Genomic DNA, 22,562 nt, shown 5'->3' on the forward strand with positions numbered 1-22,562 from the left:
AGATGTTTTCTAAAGCCGAGCCTAGTTGAAACCCAGGCATGCATTATATTTGCAGTGTGTCCTGGTATGACATGGACAGAGAATGAGTTACTCTACGTCACTTACTTCACGGACTCAGAATATAAGAAGGTATGATGTTTTGGAAAGCCAAAGAGGGGAGAAGGTATCTTTTCAATGGGCGCCTAAAAATACATATAGAATCATCCAAGAACAGATAGACAATAATGTGACGACAGAGACCCTGGGTGGTGATGTTGATTCTTCTTGCTACCAGGCGAAGGATAGGTTAAGGATAGTTCAGGGTAGATGCACCAGCTATCCTGGCACGTGCTCGGAAATGCAATGCATTTAAACCAGAAATTGGCCATAGATTAGGTCTGCAAAGATTTCACGGCCACTGTTTTCAAAGCAGAATGGAGGAGGTCCTGTTCTGACCTGCCATCCTTCGAGGTTGTCGCGATAATGGCGGCGCATCATGGCAGCCATAAACTGCAAAGCTCGAGGGTGACAAACCCAGAGACGTGCAACGTTGTGCACGACCTGGCGTAAAGTTTTGCTCTCTTTTCCAGAGGGCACCGGGGCCTCGAAAATCAGATTCGGCCAAAGGTTGCAATCTAGTCGATTCACTAGCGTAAACAGCATCCCGATCTGCTTCATGAGCACCTCACGTGCCTTTGTAGGACGGTCTTCCTCAATCAGATGTTGGCTCCTTTCCACGTACCAATTGGTTGCGGCGAAGCCCTTGATTTGGATCAGGGTCTCTCTCGGAACCAACGATCCAACCGTGTAGGTGGCAGCCTCCAGCGTCTCCAGGTCCAGCAGTATTTTCACCTTGATGAAGGCCACTCCCACGCACCGAACAAGTGTCTCACCAATGTCTTCGAGATCTATGAAGTCCTTGCAGAAGAAGGTCTCATCGTAGAACGGGTCATTTCCCTTTGGGTCACGATATGCCAGACCACATTTGAGGACCTTGGAGATGCTTCTCTCAGGCTCCCATCGAATACCCTGCCGTATAAAATCGTAACACATCTCATCTTGACGCAACTGAAGAAGGATTGTTGGGATTTGGTGTTGGGCAACCTTTGGGAACACCATATGCAAGCGGAGCAATTCTCGGAAGAGAAGTAATTCCTTACGCAGTTCGACCATACACATCTCTGTGAGGGGAAGGTGCTTCTGGCAAAAGTACGCGAACACATACTCGGTTACAGGTATATTGTACCCATGCATAACCCGATGACGCGAAAGCATGCCGATTTCTTCAAGTACCAGCTTTCTCAGCCCCCCTTGGAACATCTCGTGGTACCACTTAATAGTGCTACAAATCTTTGCGCACTCAGCCTCGTGGTCCTTCTTGTCTTCCTCTATTGCTTCTTCATCGCAATAGATGGCAACGTCGCACTTGGGACATTTGTCATAATCGTGGTCGGGCCGAATATCGCAACACGCGCAAAGCCCTGAACAGTACAGCAGAGGGATCATTTTGAAAGTAGGTAGAAAGTGTGACCTGAAAGTAGATCGAGAGGTTTGCAGAGAGGGTTGAAGCAGAGGGTTATTTTGAAAGGTAGGTAGGAAGTGTGACCAGAGGATAAATCAGGAGGTTTGCACAAAGGATTGAAGCAGAGGTACAATGGCCATATTAATATCAATGGAGCAATGACGGCGTTGAGGGAGAATTCCTTTAAACCCGAGGATAGGCACGATGGAGCTCTTCTGTGTCTAATGCCAACTAATGGCTTCCGTAGACTTTGCATCCTTTTAGTATATTGTCTTCCTATACCGGGTTTTCCCGAAAAGCCTTTCGTGCATCATCTTCCACCCGATACATCGTAAATCTATCCTGACTGGGATCAGAAGATCCCTAAGGATATGCTGGGCCCGTTGAAGACTATGCCCATTGATAGCATCTTGCAATTGGCACTCGATCGTTGCAAGGCAGTTTACCTCAGTTGCAGATGATATAACTGCAGAAAATCCAAGATGCTTTCCTGATGAAAGCCCTTGAAGGCTGCTGGCTACCTGTATCCACACAGCGCTAAGCCCTACCAGGCAAGCGAAGCCAGACAATAGGCAGTCCAACAATAGCTTGTCGCATTAGTTGGTCATGGGTTCATATTTGCTTTGCCACCAGTTTCGGTGAATCCTTCTGACTACTCTGGATAACATTATGCAGAAGAGGGATTTCACAGTGAAACAAATGGATGAATCCAACTATCCTACATAATGCGGAGCCGGTTGGTAGGCGCAGGAAAAAGACATCTCCAAGGCAGTCTAGTCAGTTCTCATAGTTAGATGAAGGGGCCTGACTGTTGAAAGCTCTAGAGACCTGGTTCGAATCTTGGCGGCTTCTCAAGTACCTACTACAGATCTAGCCTTCGAGTCAACGATTTCTGATACAGAATATCAGGCAAATGGAACAGTAGTCACATTGAGAATGTTTTATGCATCTCCTTCTGACACTAACATTGTCCTCCAGAATCTCCATGTATATAATCTGAGCTTGACATGTTCCCCAGCGTCCCTATGGAGGTCATAGGGCGCGGGCTTCCCTCAGAGTTGTTCGGACTGTCGAAAGCAAAACAATACCACTACTACTAGACTTCGAATAGACTTTTATTGTGGAATACACATGAGATAGGCTTAAATGCGGATTGCTGGCAAACTGCGAAACCTAAGACAAAGTTCACCACAGAAACCCAAGCATTCTCAGCTCCTAGTCCCCTGTTATCCTGTCAATTCTATTACAGTATGGCACAATTCCAAAGCCGGCCCCCAGATGCTTTAAACCGGACACGAGGTGAACACTTCTCACATCGCATAAAGTGCCGAACACTCTCAGTGCCACAGCAACTATAGGGACGCGACGCATTACCCTGGATTAACGAGATATTTGATTTGCATGAAGGAATAGGGTAGGCCATAATGAATGCTCTCATGAGATACCCACCGAGACATGATTAATGACCACGTTTTGATGGTTGAATTTGCTCTGTACATCAGCTACTGTAATTCACGCACTCTCTCTTTTGTACTTTTATCTCCATTCAATAGAACCAGCATAGTACCAGTGCCTGAACAAAAAGTACGCAATGCGCATTACTCTGCCGTTGGCCACGTGATATATTTCCTCCCCCAAGGACTCCCCGGTCCCTTTCTTACTTCACCGGTCAGTATCGATATCATTCTGGGCATTTCCTTGCCTAACTTCACTTCATTCGATCAGGATATACCGGCACAGGGTCGTGTGCTTCAACAGGCAGCAATCATAAGATCTTCCCGGATTCAGTGGGCTCTTACACTGCCCCGTTCACAATGCCTGCATGGAGCCGGATCCTGTCGCCCAAATGTCTCCGAGCATGACATAGCGCCTGCGACCTGGCTTGGGTTGGTTGGGCTTTCAGGTGTTAAGCTGACCCCGCGATCGATCGGGGATTAGAAGCTGGGCGCCGGGGATTAGATGGCCAGTGATCAGGCACGTTTCCCCACACTCCATCAGCTACAGGAGCCAGTCCTGTGGCTTTTCATGACTTGCTGACATGAACCACACAGGAAAGTCCTCTAATTTTAGCCGACTACTCTCTCCGCATCTCAGCTAGACAGGTACTTGCAGAGGGATGCGACCTGTAAAATCCAACAGTGAGGCTGCCAGTCAGAGCTACATCGCGTGCATCTTCCAGCTACGTGTTTGGCCTATCCCGATGCAAGGACCCCAGCTCTTGACGTGGCGACTGTCATTGCCTCTCTTCTTTCCAACCATACCCGAAGATCGGGAACGGATCTCACCCTCAATCACCCATCCTTTTCTCTTGCATTTATGGGGAGCCTAAGGTGGCAGCCCAATCCGACTTAGTCAGATACCGAAAACCTACGCAAGCAGTAAGGAAACGTGATGATCATCGATCTATAAGACCGCCGACCGTTTTTTCTGACTCCTTTTCTTTCTCCTAATTTTTGTTCTTTTCGTTCCAGAAAGTTGGCTTCCAATAGTATCCTCCTTTATCATATCGCTGTGATACATGTTCTAAAGTGATTTCTGTCATTTCGTTCACTAGGGCTCCGAGATCTTAGTCGACTTCATAGGTATTATTTTTCGCTTTTAATCAAGATACCCCTCCTGCCTTTGTCTTTCCCGGATTCTCGTCTCCTTCTGTCTTTCTTTTCAAATCATTCTCTCTGCGAACCTTCTCATTCCTTGATTCCTGTACTGTTCCAGGTTTCTCCTGCGTCTTTTGCTTTTTACTCCTCGATGGTATTCTTTCTGTTTGCCCTGCTTTATCCGTCGCTTCTATTGCTTTCTTTGTCCTCTTTCTTCTCTCCCTTTTCGTTCCATATTTCTCCTCCGGCTTCATAAAACATCAAAGCTCTTTTTCCGCGTTCCCTATCGAGTATTCAAAAGGTAAAGGGTAAGGTTCACTCAATATCTATTGATCCCGCTATTTTATCCAAGGACAAATCGAAGTTCCAATCGGAAGACAAACCATGTTGGTCATGTCTACGGACCTCAAAATCTCCTACCTCAAGTTGTTTAATGTGGCACTTGAGAATCGCCGATAGTTGAAGCCTTACGGACTATCAGACCAATGGACCCCCCTGGAAATTGGCCGTTTAACTAAAACAGTGAACCATCCAATTAAGGCCTCATTGAAGATCTTATCCTTCAATGGATATCAACCAGCTTTACCCGTTGGATCGCCGGAAAACTCAACACAAAGCATATCCATGCTGGATGACTTATGCCGCGGATATCCTGGACAATTAACCTTTCACCAAAGGGCCGTGAGTTACTTCCCGGATGTATTGATAGCCAATAACGATGGTCTCATGGAGGTTTTACCTTTTTCATTTGATACTCCCCGGATTTAATATATGGCCTTGTTCCGCAGGATGTTTCTATGTTCACGGCCCACAAAAGGATTACAGCCCATTGGATTAGAGCCCTGTTGCATGCCACTGCCAGGGTTGGATAATTAAATCTGGCCAGTTTCATTCATATGCAGCTCATTGCTTGCTCATGCTATCAAAACAAGACAACTAACTCAAGCTTGGGAAATACGGGTAGACAATCGTGTCCCTGCAGCCCCGTGGCTATGTTTCCTTTCTTCCTCGAATATAGCTTTTTCTCCGGTTGCTGCCTTTTTATCTCTGTTGTTTCTTTCTTGATCGCTTCTCCTGTCTTCTACAACCTTCCTTTGTTGGTTTCCTATATATCTTCTTCTGATCTCATGTTTCTTATTCGTTATCTTGTCCTTGTTCCACTTTCTACCACAAAAGGAGCTATTCACAACAATTATCGCCATTTACACAGCTAACATGCCAAGCTGACTGGTCATAATAGTACCAATTCGCTGGAAGCTCATTTCTGGCTCCTCGGTCAACCTTCGCTGCTGGAAACCTTCTCTCAAAATGTCAAACACAACCCATCCAATTATTGTTCCCATGGACGGGAATCCATGGGGCCCGGAAGCAATTGGCACCCTCACATTTGGATTGGTTGCAACCCTTCTGTCTTTGGTTACTCTGATAATGGCCTGCATCAAATATGCCTGGTGTCCTTGGCAAAGTCAGTTTACGGTCCTCTCTCGCAAGGATCTCGCTATCGACGAGGGCTAATCTCAGAAATAGTCAGCAACTCATCGGAGTCTCTTGTGGACGAGGAAATTGGTCTTCCGCATGCTGGGGACACGAGCCCTGAGAATCAAAGCCAAGTCGATATCACGGATTTGCGTCCTGGATCTGGACAATCCTTTGTTCCATGATATCTTCGATTTCGTCATCCCAGGAACAATATTCCAGTGGCAATATTGCGTGTACTAATGTGATGTATTGGCGATTCGATCATTTGGTTTTATGTACTTGTGACAACACAGAAAGACTCTCCGGGCTCCTCGGTTCTTTCGCTTTCTCTCCCTCTTTCTCTCCTTCGCTATCTTCTTTTCTGTTGTTCTTAACTACTTTTAAATTTGTCAGCCCTCTCATTACTAGCCTTTTGAATGCTTAGTCCGTGTTTTGCTTCAGCCTCTATCGCCATCTATACATTCTTGCGGACAGGCTCAAACAAGACACAGAGTCTAGATCACATATCCCACGGCCCAGGCCAACTACTAGAGCCGAAGATGGGCCGAGACTGTTTGTAATTGCTTATGCACATATTAGAGATCCTAAGGACTGGAACCAACAATCCACGAAGGTAGACGTCTACCCAGTACCCACTACATGGCATTGCGGCTAGCCCCGATTAGGAAGTCCGGACCGCGGAATGGGCCCCCAAATCATGACTCGAACAATATAACAGTCGTGATAGGTGTATAGCTTGCGAAGCTTGTTTCGAATCAAGAATTCAAAGGGAATTACACGCAAACACTCCAAACGATGAAAGATCCACGAAGTATAAATATGAAGCTGTTTCCAGCAAACTTTGATTCCTCGTTTATTCCAAGTCATCCATTTCAATCCAAACGTCTTTCTGTTCACCCCTGAGTATGACTTCCCTCACATTGAATGTCTCCCATGAGGTCTCCTTACATGCACATATCACTCGACCGTCTGTCCCTCGGGACAAACCTCTTCTTGTCTTTCTCCACTACTGGGGAGGATCCTCTTCCACATGGCACAAACTCACATCACCCAACTCACCAACAACCTTGTCTGCCACCTACCCAACTATTGCACTCGACCTACGAGGATGGGGCAAGTCGACGGGGCCAACAGATTCAGAAGAAGCTCCATATTCTATCTCTGCACTAGCCTCTGACGTTGCCTTTACCCTGGAACACATCGCGTCCAACAATACCACGCAAGATCTCCTGACACATGGCTTTGTCTTTGTCGGTCACTCCATGGGAGCCAAAGTATCGATGGTCACCCTCTCTTTTCTCCCACCTCAACTCCTCCAGAGATTGAAAGGTCTATTGTTAGTGGCCCCCGCGCCTCCAGGAGCGCTAGAACTGCCCTCCGAGATGAAAGACCAACAAAAGGTTGCTTACCAGAATCAACAATCGATCCGGTGGACGGTCGAGAATGTACTTGCCCAAGCCAGCCGGCTGAGCGAGCACGACATTGACTTGGTAGTTCGGGATAGTTTGGGTGGGCATCAGCTGGCGAAGGAGGCGTGGCCGACTTACGGCATGCAGGAGGATATTAGGGGCAACTTAGCGAAGGCTCTAAGCTCAATTAACGGCGATGAGTTCCGAGTGTGTGTGCTTGTTGGGGAATTGGATATTGTTGAGCCGAAAGAGCGGGTTCTGGATCAGGTCATCCGTTTCTTGCAAGATAATGGCGTCAATGCTTCCTTGAGGATCGTGAATGGCGTGAAGCATTTGATTCCACTGGAGGATCCAGAGGCGATTCAGGAGGAGATAGCTCTGTTTTAGAGTGATTGTTGCGCTAGGCATTAGATTCTACTATACCGTTGTACGTAAATGCGACACATTTGTGCAGATGGTTGCCTTTTGATTACATTCATGTCTCTACACTACAAAGGACAGTTTTCCTATCAGCTATTGAGCACTGAGTACAACAGAACTTGCAATTAGGCTGTCGTGATTAGGGGCTATGACGTCGATTCTAAAGTTTACATTCTTTTCCGTCGTCGAAGTTAGGCTCCAGCATTTGAACTACATTGGAAGACAAAGACAACACCACATGCGTAAAACGGAACGGTCAGTTATCGGTGAGATAGGGCAAGGGGGTAACACATGACAGACTGAATGAAACAAAACGAGCGCTATAAACCATTGGCTTTCAACGCGGCGTCAATTCCAACTCCTATTTCCTCTTGTCTATGAGGGATTTCTTTCACGGTCGAAAGTCATTTTACCCTCCAAAGTTGTGCCGTCGGTCAGATAGGGGCGTGTTGTGACGATAGGCAGAATCATCGATGCGTCTCATTTCTGTCCAATGCAGCGACATATCAACTATAGCGGTAGCTTAATGCTCTGATTGGTTTGCCTAAAGACTCAATCTGCATGACCTACCTATGGCTTCTTTCTTTCTCCCGCTTCTAGGTCTTTGACTTGCATTCTCACTCTTGGGGGAAGAGGTCAAAGCACCAAGGTCCATGTCCCAACAACAGCCAGAACAAGCTCTCAATCTGTCCAATGGATCGATTAATATGCATCCCTCCAGACTGCCACGCCAATGGCTTCTCGTTGTGTCTGTTGTAGCCACCGCCCAGTACATGGTCGATCTTAACCGCTTTGGGTAAGCCGCCGGCGAAACGCCGTGCGAGACGAGGCGCGCAGGTCATCACATCTCGCGGCGACAAACCCAGCCCCTGCAATACCCCTCCATGTGCTCCAGGTGAGGTGGCACCAAATTCAAGGGGGAAAGCGGCACAGTCATGCATCGGAAGTCTGAGCACGGTTCTCGCTGGATACTGGCCAGGCTGCACACCAACAGCCAACATGCCGAGCGATTCCGTGCTTCAACCTATCGTGCCGCCACTTAAGCGCCTGGTTAACAGAAGGATTTGAATCACGCCGCGCGCCTCGATGTTGGTGATAGATGCAATCGTTCTGCGCTTAACTTTGGCTTCGGAAACGGTCACGACTCATTTTAGTCCTCCAACCTAATTCACAGCCTAAGATTCCAAGCACATTTGAACTCGATACGCAGTGATCACGCACGGCGTAGCGCCATGGAGATGTGCCACACAACTGCATCGATGCATATACACTCAACTTCGTTTTCAAGCCCGTGCGGAATGGCATTTAAAGCCGTGCTCTTTCTCTCCATCTTCGCTCCATTATCATTGCATCGAAATCTACTTCTTCATTGCATCTATCTGCTTTCTTCTTTCAATCTACGCTTCTATCACTCTACTCTTTGCAATTATGGCTTGCATCCACTGTCAGAGACGCAAGAGGGACTGCGATGAGAGAAGACCCCGATGCAACTTCTGCAGGGCCTCTCGCCTGCGATGCAGATATGAGCAACGTCCTGCCCTGCTCCGGGCCCGGCGTGAGCAGAGAAGGGTAGAGCCAGAAGAAACTCCAAGTCCGACAGAGAGGTCCGAAACTGTTTCTCTCTCTGAGAGGAGTACTGAGAGGTATGTATGCTGCCTTCTCCAACATCAACGTATATCTGACCGACGGCCCCAGCCCCATCAGCCCCATCAGTCCTCCCTCTATGCAACAATACATCCATACATTGGACCCTTTCAAGAGTTACCTACGGCAGGAGAGCCTTTTTGCGAAGTTCCTCGCCTCGTGGGATGACGAATTCCCGCACCTCAAAGAAATGGAAGATGTCGAACAAACTGCCATTCATTTCAATTTCGATGAGCCGGGAATCCAACTTCCACCTCCGTATAACCCGATGGGTAGGAAGCCCACAGAGTCCGAGATTCAACAGGGAATTGTCTCTGTCACTTGGCCTAGCGAGTTGACCCCATCGCCGTTTCAACCGCCCAGTCTGCAGGGCCTCCCTATTCGTCTCCTTACCCAGTATTACGGACGGGTCTTGGACGGACAGCTCACGTACAAGCGGCCGGATTGGACTTATTATACTTTCTTCTTCCATCGCTTCAACGCGCATTATCGCTGCCTGTTGTCTGCTATCCAATCGTGGGCATCTGCGAGCCTTCATGCTGCTGGGAAGAAGGAGTCTCTGGAGGATGCACTGCAGAGCTACTATGACAGTATGTCGATGATGATCAAGGGTTACGGTATAACGGCGAACTCGCCGAGTACTATTGAGCACAGGATGGAAAGGACGGCCAATTTCTTGACCTGCACCACTGCAGAGGAAAGAGATGCCATGTTCGTGACATACTTCTTTCTTGCGCTCTTCGACCTGATGGCGGCGCGACCACGTCAGTTTCGTGGTATACTGTCGTTCATTGCCTCATTCCTGAAGAACCCGAATTTCAGATCGCAGATGACCGGCGTGCAAGCGCGTGTCGCCTACTGGGTGAGTCAACCTCCAATTCATCCTAATATCACTACTAACTGAAACCACCAGTTCTGCATCCTTGACAGCAAAGCATGTGCCTTCCAGCGAGGTGCCGGCGCCGTCCTCAAGGCCTTGGGCGATGAACAGTATCAAGTATCTGCCTTGCATTCATCGCACACTGTCCTTCAACAAGCCTTCCGCACCACCCGCACAGAGAGAGAGCAATCAATCGAGCACACCAAACTACTTCTCCAAGACCTCATGCTCCGTTTGACAATCCTGCTCCACCAAATCACCGAAGCCAAGCATCGGCTCCCCAATCCCGAGCTCGTCCAATCCATCCGCGAGAGACTCAACCTCCACAAACAAACCATTGACATGAAATTCTCGGCTGTCGACTACGAAGACGCTCAATGCCGAGCAATGTTCTTGGTTACTTCGGCCCTGTACCACGGTCTCGAGATCTCGCTTTCGCGATCCCTTCGACCGAATGATGCGAGACACGCTGCCAGCCAGCACGCGATCAGCATCATTCAGATCTCGCAGAAGCTCGAGACTTTGCAGCCCGAGGGGCTGGTTTTGAGATCGCCGTCGATGAAGATCTGGCCTCTTCCGCTGGTTATGGCGGTGATTGAGGTTGAGGGTGCCGTTCATCGCGAATGCGCCATCAAGCTCCTCGCCTCGTTCGTGCCCATCGCTAGTGAGCATCATACCTGGGCGAAGAAGTTCGCCGAGACGGTTTGCGAACGCGAGGACAAGGCAGAGAGTCGACTTGACTGGGAACCTATCATGAAGGATGTGAACGATGGTTTGGTTGTTTAGCTGTTTCTTTTCTGTTTCCTCTGCTACGTGTTCGTTGTCGTTTTGAAATGATTTGATGTGATTTGATCTATGAATTGGTATTTTCTCTACGGCGTCCTGATTATGGTTTCTGTGTTTTCCTGCCATTCTCGCCCCTACTTTCGCCACTCGTTTTGCTTTTTTCACGTTTTACTTTTTTTTGACTCGGCCTCGGTCCCTAAATTGCTCTTAGTCTATCAATCAGACTGTCTCTTGGCCTACAACCTCTTCTCCCTTTCCTTCTTTTCCTTACCCAAAAAAATAACTCAAGATCTATACGCCAACAAACTCCCTAGAGCCCATATATCCTACTTACATCTCTCTTCGACCACTCAAACCCACCCTCAAAATTCGCCACTCTCATCCCCCTCCCACCCTGCGCCTCAAACCCCATACTCCGTAAGCAAGACCAGACCCGACCAGGCCAAACCAAACCAACATGGATGCATCCAAAAAGCCCCAACCTACCCCACACAGATGCGGAGTAATCATCGGACCCCCCGCCCAATCCAATCCAACCCCCAAGCACAGGCACAGGCACAGGGCAGCACTAGCACTGAGTGACTCTTACATGTACTAGGTAACAAGAGCGAATCGCCCTACGAACATCTCCGAGCGGCTAACTAACTCTCCCCTTGCCCTTCTCCTCATCTATCGCCTTTCCCCTCTTCTAGATCCCCTCTTCTAGGCAGGTCACTACCTAGTCAGAGTCGGGTCAGCTGGATGTGTGACCACCAACTGATCTACCTGGTTAGGCTGCCACGGAGTATGTTATGTTATGTTATTTTATGTCATGTCATGTCATGCGTAGGGAAAATACCAAACTAAATCGAATACCTCCATAGGTACTACATAACTACTACGTCGTGAGCTAATGAGCTAATTAATCTGATCCTTATCCTTTTGGGGTTTAATCTACTTGATGACCTTTTTACGTAATTGACTTTGCGGGGATACGAGATACCTAAATGCCTAACAGGCATCTATCGGTTTTCGTTCAGGGGGTGATCGTGTGTTTTGACCTTTTGGGGATATGTGTACGGGGTAAGAGTCATCGGTGTTAGCGCTGTTTAGGTGCGTTGGGGTATGTATCATCTCGGTGGAGAGTGTTCCTACAGAGTTGGAAGAAAACAATATGGGAGTTATAGATATGATCCAGCAAGCGAAGATTAAAAGTAACCATGAAAGCCTCAAATTACCCATTGTTGAAACATATGTATATACCCGACCGACCAGATAGATCGTTTTGTGCCTCCTATGTACAAAAATGGAACCCCCCTGTCACTAACCAACCGACCGACCTAGCATGTCCCCTGTCTTTTCTTTTCTTTTTTCACCCCCTAATTGTCCGCCCCGCCAACTCCGTAGATAACGACCCCAGTATTGGACAAAAACAAAGAATAGATGGAATGGAACCGCAGGTAAGACAAACAGCACGGAGCCTAAAGAGTCGCCGAGCGATATCCAGCCGGAATCGCCTCCGCCATGGTCATCCCACTAAGCACGCTATCTGGGAATGACTGCGGCATTATTTCCGGGATCAACTGGTCCAAGCTACCATACCCGTCCATCATGCCATCGACCAGGGCTCCAGGGGGCGGCGGGGGTGGCATGAACTGGATGTGCTCCATGCTCAGCTTCCGGGCATCTCCGAAGGAAGATTGCGAGCCATCCATGGCGCCAGTGCAGGGGTCGTTGCATTCGGCGCAGCGGCGCTTGAACTCGGCGATCATGCAGGAGAAGCGGTAGGCGATGTGGTCTTCGTTGGGGGCCAGGTGGAGCAGGTACATCTGGATCTGGTCGATGAGGGGATCGAGGAAGTTGAAGTCGCAGAGGTTGAGCGCGGCATAGCCGACGATGATATATGTCTGGTCGACGACGCTGAGTGCGGTTGAGAGGCGCAGTTGCAAGAACTTGGAGATGATGAGTCGTGAATCTTGGATGACTTCGGCTGTGAGTCGGTCGGATTCGGACTGGAATCGCATGGCGGTTCTGTGAAGCAGGATTTGGCAGTACCACAGGCTTAGTTCAAGTGTCAAACTCTCTTCGCCGGCTGTTAGGCTGGTTAGCTTGATTTTCCTGGGGGGATTTCGGGGGACTGACTGAATAAGTGAGCCCATTCCATTTTCCAACGCTCGATCTCCTCATACTCGACGTCGGCTAGTCGCATGCGTGGATTGCTTCCCTGAAGCTTCAACGTGATCATATAAAGCTGAATCTCTGCCACGACTTTTCCATCTTCGAATGTCGCGCTCGTGTGCTCTAGCAGCCGAGGGCAGTGATCTAGATATCGCTGCTGTATATGCAACGGACGTGCATTTCCGACCGCAAATCTGGCCACAGATCAGCAAAAGTCGAGCCTAGATACGTTTTCCCTGGTTGGAAACAAACCGTAGCTGCGTCAAGCAGAAAATATTCCACAGCCGCAATTGCGTGGCCGTTTTGTTGTCCACGATTAGCTCGGAAGGTGCATAGTTGAGGAAATCAAAAGTGATAAGCGAATGATTGATCGAATTCCCGCTCAATAGCCAGCTATCGATAGGAGCCTCTCTTTGAACGGCCGCGGGCCATAGGCAAAGTAGGGCAAGGGCTTGAAGCGACTCGTACTGCAAAGGAGGCTTATCCCAGAGCGTATTGACTGCTTCTTGTCGGACTTGGAGATACATGGCGCGGGTCACTGGTGCTGGTATGCCCGGGACATATCGCGAGGCCAGCAGACAGGCTGTGTTGTATAGTAGCGAATCAGGTCCTTTCATCTCGTCCTGAATATCTGACAAGTTATTGATCGAAACCCAGGGTCCGAAATGCTCAACAAATCTAAATTAAGACGGTTATTAGAAGCTTAGGTTTGGTCAGTGTTAGGAAGGGCATTCGTACAATTGCATTAATTTGAGCGATAATTTGGAGTCTATGATGCCTTTCTCCATATTGCTCCCACAGAAAGGGGAGCTAGGGGTGATGCAACTCGGTTCACCGAAAAACTCGGATTGGAGCTCTTGGATCAAACGGATGGGTTTGGGCAGAAACGGAGAAAACTGATTTCCTTCGATGGAAGCCGTTTCCTCCGTATTGGTGCTTTGCGTCAATTGTGGCGCGGACATGCTCGAAATGCTGGGTGGTTGGTTTATGATCTGGCGCAACATGCCCGTCATTTCGCGCATGCTCCGCTCTAGCGAAGTGAGACGCTCTTCAATTGAAGGAATAGCGGTCGTCGCGTCCGACCACATCGACGCATTGTCTTGGAAGCGCTCGCTGGTCTCGGGTAGCTGGCACTCGATTCTATTGAAAGATCCAATTTCGCGTCAGAGCCTTAATTTTAAGCATTGCACTTCATACGTTCTTCGTGCTCAATTTTCTGTCATTTCTGTGGGAAACACATTGCATATCACATTTACTCCCCATGGGAAGTTATGTCCTACCTCAATGACAGGCACCGGCGGCATGCATGACCGCGAGGGTCCAGGTCGCACCGAGTCTTTAGTTTGCGACAGGTATTGCAGGCCGTCATTGACCGACGTATACGGCCTTTCGGGCGCGCAGCGTCATCATTGACAGAAGAGCTCAGTCTCCTGCCATCTTCTGCAATTTGAACAGTTTTGTGCTCCCACGCAGGGGCTTCAAATTTAATTTCGTCGACGGTTCTCGTCATGGCATTCGAAAACACCCACTGGTCAATCGGCAACAGGATTGATAGAAGAAATGGTCTTGGTTGGAATCGATAGGCAAGGAATTAGATTCAAGGGGGGAATCTCTCGTGTAAATCATTCACAATTAGCATCGGGGAGAAAATCGCACTTATAACCGGCCACCGGGCCTTGGGCGAGGAGCGAGAGATTGTGCTAGCTTGCTAGTGATTGACGAAATAAACCCCCTAAGGGTGGTCATTTAGTCTTGACCTGGGGTAAAAGTCAACGCATTGGCGAATAGCAGGCAGTCCGTGTCCCTAAGCGCCTTCTAGAAAAATAGAATGGAGGTTGCGATATTATGCTGCAACAAGAGAGGGGTTGATTGACGTGCGCCATTGTAATCTGCTGTGGTCCCGATGTAAACCGGGTCACAAATTGAATCGAATAAAAAAAAGATAAAATAAAATAAAACTGGAAAGGAGTCCCGCCTTGGGTGAGGGGTTGTGGTTGGACTGACACCAAAGTAAAATGCGTTAGGAGCTGGCCGCTGACCTCCGATGATTTGTCGATACAGACAGTCGTTGCTTATCATCGTCGTTGGTGGTGATAATCGGGCAAGACGTCCCGAATCAGCAATCCCCCGACTCGTTCGAATTTCCAGCATTTGATTGATGAACAGCCACAGCATTTGGGCTCTTCCCTCTTTTTTTTTTCTTTTTGGTCCCTTCCCCCCCTTCCCTTCCTTCGTGCCTGGTGTGGTGGTTGGTAGCCTTAGGGCCCTTCACCCTCCTAAATCTGGCTCCCGCAATCCCGCCATCCCTTCGCGCTGTCGCGATCCGAGCGCCCTTGGTGATTCGAAGTCAGAATAATTAAAGATAATGAAGTCAAGCCGATCCCGCAGATCATCGAGATATCAGATCCTTCAACGTATAGACACTTGGACATGTGCCATTCCCTTATAAGGTCGTATAAGTTGAAAATTTCTGTCGATTCCGTGTCTACATCAAACCGCGAATCCTGCAATGCAACCCTGAACCCTTGGCTGGACGGCTACCAACGGAGGTGTTCCTGGTTATTTCGCACCGTACGATAGCGCTGGGCTACCCATGTTTAGGTTCTTAGCCAACAAAACGCTGTCCATGCAGGTGTATAGCATGGCCTGCTCTTGCCAGGAACATCGTAAGAGGGGAAAAGTGGGGAAGTCAAAAAGGCCCAGTCCCAAATGCGACTCATTCGAGACAAGCGTGTCATGGCCAATATAACCTGCTGTTCTTCTCTTCTCGTCCAAAGACCGATTGTGCAATATGACTGGTTGTCGCCATAATCGCCGAGGCCGTTCTGCCAAAGACCATGATTTTCGGTCGACGGTGCCTAGTCCATGATGTTCAGGAACCCACTCGGGGCTGTAGGATGTGTGGATCCTGTAAGATGGCCTTCTCGGTCAGGGTCCCTGGAGTATACGGAGTCGGGCTGGCCACGACTTGACTTGGTCTGAAAGAAACACACATCACTTCCTTTCCTTCCTAGCGGAGCACCTTCAATTTCCGCAAGTATGCGGTGTAGACTCTTGCCGCCGAATCACCTCCCCAAGACAGATTGCACCCCTAGTCTATTTGCAATTAATATTACGATGTCAAGCAATTTTAGTGTCATACCGACCGTGCTCGTTCCCGTCCTAGACCGTTTATGGAACACAACGCATCCGGGCTGCGACACCCGCTTGAGGGGAAAAGGGCGCATCTGGCGCTATTGTGCCGCGCTTTCTTCACATGCTTTCGTTGACCGTGCCGTGGCAGGGGCGAGAGTTTCCAAGCCGCGAGTAGGCAGGATTGAAGGCCAGGGTGGTTATAGGTGCCAAGCTTGAAAAAAGAAAAAGGGCCGGGATGTCGTTGGGAGGAGAATAAGATTGATTCTCAGCCAATCCCCAGCTAGCGTTGACGCTAATTCGGCCCTTTTTCCTTCCCTTCCCCTTTTTCTTCCTTTGCAAGGCAGTTCAGTGGGTCTTGCGCCCGTCCATCATTGGCAACTGAATTGATCGTGTACTCCACAGGTCTGATAGAATGGTTGCATTGATATGGCATGTCTCACATGTTATCATTTGCTGGATTCTTCAGTGATCGAAAAGAGATTACTGCGCGGTTTTGACTGAAGTCAGCGGCCTGAAATGGAGCTACTTGTTGCCTAGAGGTAGTGGCAATAAAGCCAACCGTTTCGGGGAGCTCCGAAGTGCAAGCACAGCCTTGCCATTCTTATCACAGGAGAAATAAAAAGAACGCATAGGAAAAGTCCAGCGCGTACCTGCAGCTTTCTCATAACGGAGAATTCTCCATTTTAGTTGGTTAGTCCTCTCCCTACCTTTGCGGCCTGACACTATTGGAGGAAAAATTAGGTGCACAGAACGAGGGGAACGCAGAGAAAGAACAACTGGCTCAAAAGCCGCCGCATATGCTATGCTATGTCTCTTTTCTTTGTTTCCCATCTAGGAAGGAGGATAACTGAAGACCACGATCCGAATCCTACACTACTCCGTAGCAGGTTAGCAGTCTATCCAGCACCAGGGTCTGTTGGCTGACAGTGGGGGAAACAGCCTTATCCAGTCACCTCCGAACGATCTAGGTTGTGGCCGAGTTTTGCCTTGAATTGGATCCTGCAGATTCAACCGGGAATGTTGGTTTTTTTTTTCTTTCTTTTTTTGGAGGTCATCACCAAATGGCTGCAAGCCCATCAGAAGCCTAGGCATCTGAAGATTATTTCGCTCATCTCCTATCATTCCATCGGATAAGCCGTGCGGAAAAGGGGGCGATGAAGTTGAAGATCGGGGCCGGGAGATGGAAGGAAGGGTGGGAAAAGACGGGAGAAACCTCGGGGAGGCACATGACATGCGTTCCTCAGGCTGCATGTATTCCATAGAGACTCTAAGGTACCTACGGAGTAGAACGTTGCTCATGCCCCAACCCAGCGTTTTCTCTCGCTCTCTTCGAATTTTCACGATTGTGTCGTTTGCAACAAAACTTAGGTAACACATTGACATACATGTTGCACCACATCTCGAGGAAGCTAATGGCCCTCAAATTTAGAGCGCCGTTAGCCGTCAGTTTCCGCTACCCTGGGCTTACATCGAAAGACGTTGCATTCTCTGCAACGCCATCCGAGCATGGGCCTCAGGGACTATGCGCCAGCGGGACTGCCCCTGGGCTTATGCGACCGCAAGCGAAGGCCTATCGAACCTATGACAAGCCAGGACCATCCCACGGGTTTTAAGGGTCGGTTCGAATAGATGGCTCGAACCGATATCTCATGTTGCTTAGGTACCTTGAGCCTTCGACTGTCATTGTCAAGATCGCCATCGGTCCGGATAGGGCGGTTGAGTGGACTGGCGTAACCGCCCATGTTGATGTACCAACCGCTCCTTGATGGCAACTAACGGACTAGAGCTACGCAGAGTGCTCCAATTTCCCAGGAGCTGTTGTCTATGAAGTCAGTCAGTATATTCGGCTTTCTATCAAGATATCGTGGCTACCTTCGCAGAACCCTGCAAAGTTGCTCCCTCCAGTCTCCGTCCGAGTATCCTTCGATAAAATGCTACATGAAAGCAATTGCACCATCTGAGAGCTTGTTAAGGAACCGTCACTTCACGTGGCTGTAGCTGGTCGTACCCCAATGCTTGATAGCTTCCCCAGAGTGGATGGTCTGGACCTGCCAAGTAGGGTAGACCGACGCCTCATCCCTGCCAGGTGAGGGCCTCCGGAGACAGCACACGCTTGGGAGCGGTTATTTCTGGGGGTGGATAAACGTATGACAGAGCTTAGAGCAGCGGCGTGTCATACTCTTATTCCGGTTCGGGAGGATCAATAAACCTCGATACGGTTATTGTGGTGCTTTGTCTGCGATGCAACGTCATGATGATGTTTCAACAGAGTCAAGCGTGGAGCTCTTTGCTACTAAAGATGAACGGCAGTATCTGTTGCATTCCGCGGGAAAGCCGTGTCAATACAAACCGTGTACCTCTTCATTCCTACTTCAAAATTCTTCCAACTTCTAGCTTACAAATACAGACCTTTTCATCAGGACACACTTCGGCCAACCATTTGCACCCATTGGAGATATACTTCAACTCATCTCAACTTCATCTATCCCCGCTCATTCGTGGCATACGAAAAGCAATTCAACTAGATGCGGTACGGTACGGATAGCTTCATGCGGCGCTTTGGGTGGACTTATGCTTCCCGCAGCACATTACATTGGCACATATTTGCGACCGTGTGCCACCTCAAAGTCGTATGATAATCATTGATGTTGGCTCGGACGGTCAAGAGACAGTCCATTCGTTCGCGAGAATATGATATTGTGTGCCGACTCCATCTCGCTCGGGGAATAATATATATAAATGTGTGCTCGATCGTTTCATCTCCAGGCCACCTTGCTCCAGCATCATCCTTTGGACCCCGAATGAAGCAACATACTTCATCCGAATTCAACCTTTTTCATGTTCGAGATTTAATCAATTGTTTATTGTTGTCCTCGGTTCCGAAGGCTGGTTGCGTTCCACTGTGACAATTCTGGGTGCATATATCAGAGGGTGTGAGGTATCAGAAGTGGCAACATCACTACCAGTGATATATAAATCTACTCCGCAGAAACAATCGTTCACAGAGTATGGGGAAAACCGGTACATAAGTCATAAAGGGAAACATTAAGAGCATGACTACTCGGCAAGGGCGTACTTCAGCGGAGGATTCGGTGTAGATACACCTGCCGACCACCGATCAACGTGGGATGATCCGCCACATCCGATTATCTCGTGGAGATGGACGAAGTGGTGGTCGGCAGTCAAATCGGACGTCAACCCCGACGCCACTGGACCGATGGCGAATAGCTTAAGTGATGTTCGCTCCACCCCCAGAGATTGATTTCTTCATGCACAGCTGATCCGGGTTCTTTCCCTAGATGCCTTGACGGACCTTACGGAGTCCAGAGTAATCCTGACATTCACGTCCAGACGACGATCGTTCCTCCGGTCGAGCTCACCGGTCGAGACTCCATATACGAGGCTAGAAAAGAGTCGAAAGGCCAGGGGAGGAGCAGCGATTCTCCGAACCACCAACCACGATGAATCCGTGACAAATCAAACGACGGCCGAAAAGAAATTTCGCCGCCTCTGGTGGAGCGACTCCATTATGACTCCAGACACGCCGCCGATGTCGGCCACCCACCGAAATGTCTCGAGCGCCCGTTAGAAATTGCGCAGAGTTTGGGCCTTTTAGCTTTCTGCTTTGCCACATGGGCTTCTATAAACAGACAAATACCCCAATCCGTCGTGTTCCTGCCGTGCCTGGGTGGTTTTGACATCTCGTCGGTGCTGTGATAGCTTCATTTCTGTTCAACCCAGAAAGCTACTCCGCCCGTTCCGTCTACGCTCGCAAGCACTTCCGGACCACCGACCGACCGATCGATTCCTACAGTTCGGTGCAATCATGGCGTCTCTGGACACGAAAGACATCGAGGGAGTGCCCAACTGGAATGCTACGGATTCCACGGAGAAGCAGCTGGAGGATGAAAAGGCGCCTCCCTCCCTCGAGAATGATCCCTTCGGGGCTGAAGAGATCGCAGAGGTGAAGTACAAGACCTTGGACTGGTGGTAAGTTCTCTCATGGATCGTGGCGACACTTCAATTGAACAAAGGTGGCTGATCATTATGTGCTCTCTAGGCAATCTGGAATTCGTATGACTCCGAACAAGCTCCACCGTTATGAACGTGCTCATTCTAACTCGCACCGCTATAGTCATGATTGCCGAGACAGTATCGTTGGGTGTTCTTTCGCTGCCTGCGACCGTTGCCTCGATCGGCTTTGCTCCGTACGTTGCACAACCTCGAATCCTCATGGATCAATCGTTCGAATTCTAACATCCATTCAACAGTGCCATTGTCTTGATTATCGGCCTCGGCATCGTGGCCACATATTCCGGTTATGTCATCGGACAGTTCAAGACTCGATACCCTCACATCCACAGTATGGCTGATGCCGGTGAGGTCCTGATGGGGCCCGTCGGTCGGAACATTTTTGAGGTCGCTCAGCTTCTGTTTTTCCTCTTTGCGACCGGCAGTCATCTTCTCACCTTCACCGTCATGATGAACACCTTGACGGACCATGGAACATGCTCCATTGTCTTTGGAGTGATGGGCTTGGTTCTCTCTTTGATCTTTTCTCTGCCGCGAACCATGAAGAATGTTTCGTGGCTCGCCTTGATCTGTACGGACTTCGTTTCTATGATATCTCTTATATGAGTGCTAATATCTGCCACAGCGTTCATCAGTATCTTTACTGCAATGATGATCACCATGATCGGTGTTGCAATCCAGCGACCGGGAGACGGTGTCACGGAGGTCACTCGCAAGACCAGCTTCGTCAACGGCTTCACTGCCGTTACTAACATTGCCTTTGCTTACTGTATGCTTCCCTTGTCCTTGATTCTCGACGCAGTCACTAATCATCGATCCAGGTGGTCATCCTGCCTTCTTCGGATTCATCTCCGAAATGAAAGACCCCCGAGACTTCCCCAAGTCTCTGTGTATGCTTCAAGGCTTCGAAATCGTCATGTACACCATCGTTTCGGCCGTGATCTATCGCTATGCCGGACAGAATGTCACCTCTCCCGCCCTAGGATCCACCGGCCCCATCCTTCGCAAGGTGTCCTACGGAATCGCTATGCCTACCATCGTCATCGCCGGTGTTGTTCTGGGCCACGTTGCCATTAAGAACGTCTATGTCCGTCTGTTCCGCCACACCGACATCATGCACAAGCGCGATTTCCGCGGCATTGGTGCCTGGGTTGGTCTAGCAACGGCATTCTGGGTCATTGCGTGGGTTATCGCCGAGGCGATCCCCGTCTTCAGCAACCTGCTCAGTCTTGTTGTAAGTACTTCTGTTGGCCTTTCCGCAAGACACCCGCTAATGTTATTTTCCACAGAGCGCTCTCTTCGCCAGTTGGTTTTCGTTCGGCCTTCCCGGCATTTTCTGGCTCTACATGTACTGGGGCAACTACTTCACCTCTACCAAGAAGACCCTCCTCACCCTTGCAAACGTCGGACTCGTCCTTATTGGCGGGACCATTTGCGTCTGCGGTCTCTGGGTTTCCGGAGTCGCAATTCACAACGACGGTTCCAAAAGCAGTTTCTCATGCGCGAACAACGCATGAGCTAGTTCGATCTTTTCTTGTTTTTCGGAGTTCAAGCGCAATCTCTTCGTTTCTTAGCAGCATTGGCATAGGAAGCCATCACCGTTTGCATATACACCACGTCCTCATCAAAACTGGGGCCAATTCTTCTCTTCTTGATGAGATGAGACGACGCGGGTACGACTCGACGATTCAATCGAGATATGAGAACTATCCGACCGTATCGTCGACTGCGAGAGTAACCCGCTCATCACAGTACCTATCCAGACACTGCACGCAATGCCAGATATGGCGTCTGTGTCGGGCAGCTGGGACTTCTTACTCCCTGTCCGGCCATTCAGACTACCTGGTCTCTGTTTCGCGTGGCTCTGGAAGCACGTGTCTACCGCTCACCTTCACACTACGCCGTGTCTGATCACGGCGGCCCTGTATAATACCTCACTGTATATAGCTATAGATATAGATACCTGTCATAGATCATAGACTATGATTGCATTTTGCATGTCTTGCGAAATAAACTTTGGACTTTTCATGGTATCAGCCATTCTTTTAACATGTCATTACTCCCACCTTTCACCACAAACAAAACACGCAGTATTCGTTCTGCACTGCTTGCGATGATGATGACTGATCCTCCTCTTTCATACAACAATCCGCTTCTGCATCATTCTCACGTGTACCGAACCCATTACCACTAGTTCGAGAAAAGAAGTAAACTCCAATCCACTGCTCCATCAATAGTCGCAACCATCTGCGCCTAAGCCTAATTACTTCGCGATGCAGGGAACGCTACCATTGATTCACGGTAGAAGCAGCATTCAATTCTCATAACCTCTTCCCTGCTTTCTACGCCCAAAATAGCCCAGCACAACCAACCTCAACCAAGGCAAACCAGCCTCATTTCCAAGCATCAAGACAATACTACCCCATATACTCCGTCGCCTGACCTTCAGGCCCATACCTACGCTCGGAAAAAAGTTTCCGCATTGAGCGCATCCCAGCTTGTACAACGTCCAGCAACCAATA

The 22,562-nt window shown here is 49.1% G+C and overlaps 6 protein-coding genes across 7 annotated transcripts; 4 read left to right on the top strand and 2 right to left on the bottom strand.

The window, feature by feature from the left end:
• Window positions 1–348: 348 nt before the first annotated feature.
• Window positions 349–1,485, bottom strand: LDX57_006070 (uncharacterized protein; the record flags this gene model as incomplete). Its single annotated transcript, XM_046087759.1, has 1 exon — window positions 349–1,485. The coding sequence occupies one exon, from the start codon at window positions 1,483–1,485 to the stop codon at window positions 349–351; it is 1,137 nt and encodes a 378-aa protein (XP_045943727.1).
• Window positions 1,486–6,959: 5,474 nt separating this feature from the next.
• LDX57_006071 (uncharacterized protein) lies at window positions 6,960–7,373 on the top strand (the record flags this gene model as incomplete). Its single annotated transcript, XM_046087760.1, has 1 exon — window positions 6,960–7,373. One exon carries the CDS (start codon window positions 6,960–6,962, stop codon window positions 7,371–7,373), a length of 414 nt encoding a protein of 137 aa, XP_045943728.1.
• Window positions 7,374–8,834: 1,461 nt separating this feature from the next.
• On the top strand, window positions 8,835–10,716 carry LDX57_006072 (Zn(II)2Cys6 transcription factor; the record flags this gene model as incomplete). Its single annotated transcript, XM_046087761.1, has 3 exons — window positions 8,835–9,049; window positions 9,102–9,912; window positions 9,964–10,716. 3 exons carry the CDS (start codon window positions 8,835–8,837, stop codon window positions 10,714–10,716), a joined length of 1,779 nt encoding a protein of 592 aa, XP_045943729.1.
• A 1,193-nt stretch (window positions 10,717–11,909) lies between these two features.
• Window positions 11,910–15,362, bottom strand: LDX57_006073 (uncharacterized protein). 2 transcript variants are annotated; one of them, XM_046087763.1, is made up of 5 exons: window positions 14,154–15,362; window positions 13,612–14,013; window positions 13,126–13,551; window positions 12,838–13,067; window positions 11,910–12,787 (listed from the first exon to the last, which is right to left on the bottom strand). In XM_046087763.1, exons 1-5 carry the CDS (start codon window positions 14,381–14,383, stop codon window positions 12,177–12,179), a joined length of 1,899 nt encoding a protein of 632 aa, XP_045943730.1. In that variant the 5' UTR covers window positions 14,384–15,362; the 3' UTR covers window positions 11,910–12,176. The 2 variants fall into 2 exon arrangements, with proteins under 2 accessions (XP_045943730.1, XP_045943731.1); XM_046087762.1 differs by lacking the exon at window positions 14,154–15,362 and having other exon boundaries at window positions 13,126–14,015.
• A 4,472-nt stretch (window positions 15,363–19,834) lies between these two features.
• LDX57_006074 (uncharacterized protein) lies at window positions 19,835–20,002 on the top strand (the record flags this gene model as incomplete). The annotated part of the gene is made up of 1 exon (XM_046087764.1): window positions 19,835–20,002. One exon carries the CDS (start codon window positions 19,835–19,837, stop codon window positions 20,000–20,002), a length of 168 nt encoding a protein of 55 aa, XP_045943732.1.
• Window positions 20,003–20,109: 107 nt separating this feature from the next.
• On the top strand, window positions 20,110–21,557 carry LDX57_006075 (uncharacterized protein; the record flags this gene model as incomplete). The annotated part of the gene is made up of 5 exons (XM_046087765.1): window positions 20,110–20,216; window positions 20,280–20,611; window positions 20,666–20,809; window positions 20,862–21,274; window positions 21,330–21,557. The coding sequence occupies 5 exons, from the start codon at window positions 20,110–20,112 to the stop codon at window positions 21,555–21,557; spliced, it is 1,224 nt and encodes a 407-aa protein (XP_045943733.1).
• Window positions 21,558–22,562: the final 1,005 nt, after the last annotated feature.

The sequence above is a fragment of the Aspergillus melleus genome, assembly GCF_016097325.1.
Source record: "Aspergillus melleus strain CBS 546.65 chromosome Unknown contig3, whole genome shotgun sequence".
Taxonomy (NCBI): domain Eukaryota; kingdom Fungi; phylum Ascomycota; class Eurotiomycetes; order Eurotiales; family Aspergillaceae; genus Aspergillus; species Aspergillus melleus.

Excerpts from the sequence above, each read along its gene's own strand:
- LDX57_006073 (XM_046087763.1), bottom strand. The coding sequence starts at position 14,383 with ATGACGAGAACCGTCGACGAAATTAAATTTGAAGCCCCTGCGTGGGAG. Across the intron at positions 14,014-14,153 it reads CGCCGGTGCCTGTCATTGAG|AATCGAGTGCCAGCTACCCG; the intron begins GTAGGACATAAC and ends ATCTTTCAATAG. Across the intron at positions 13,068-13,125 it reads TTCTGCTTGACGCAGCTACG|ATTTGCGGTCGGAAATGCAC; the intron begins GTTTGTTTCCAA and ends ATCTGTGGCCAG.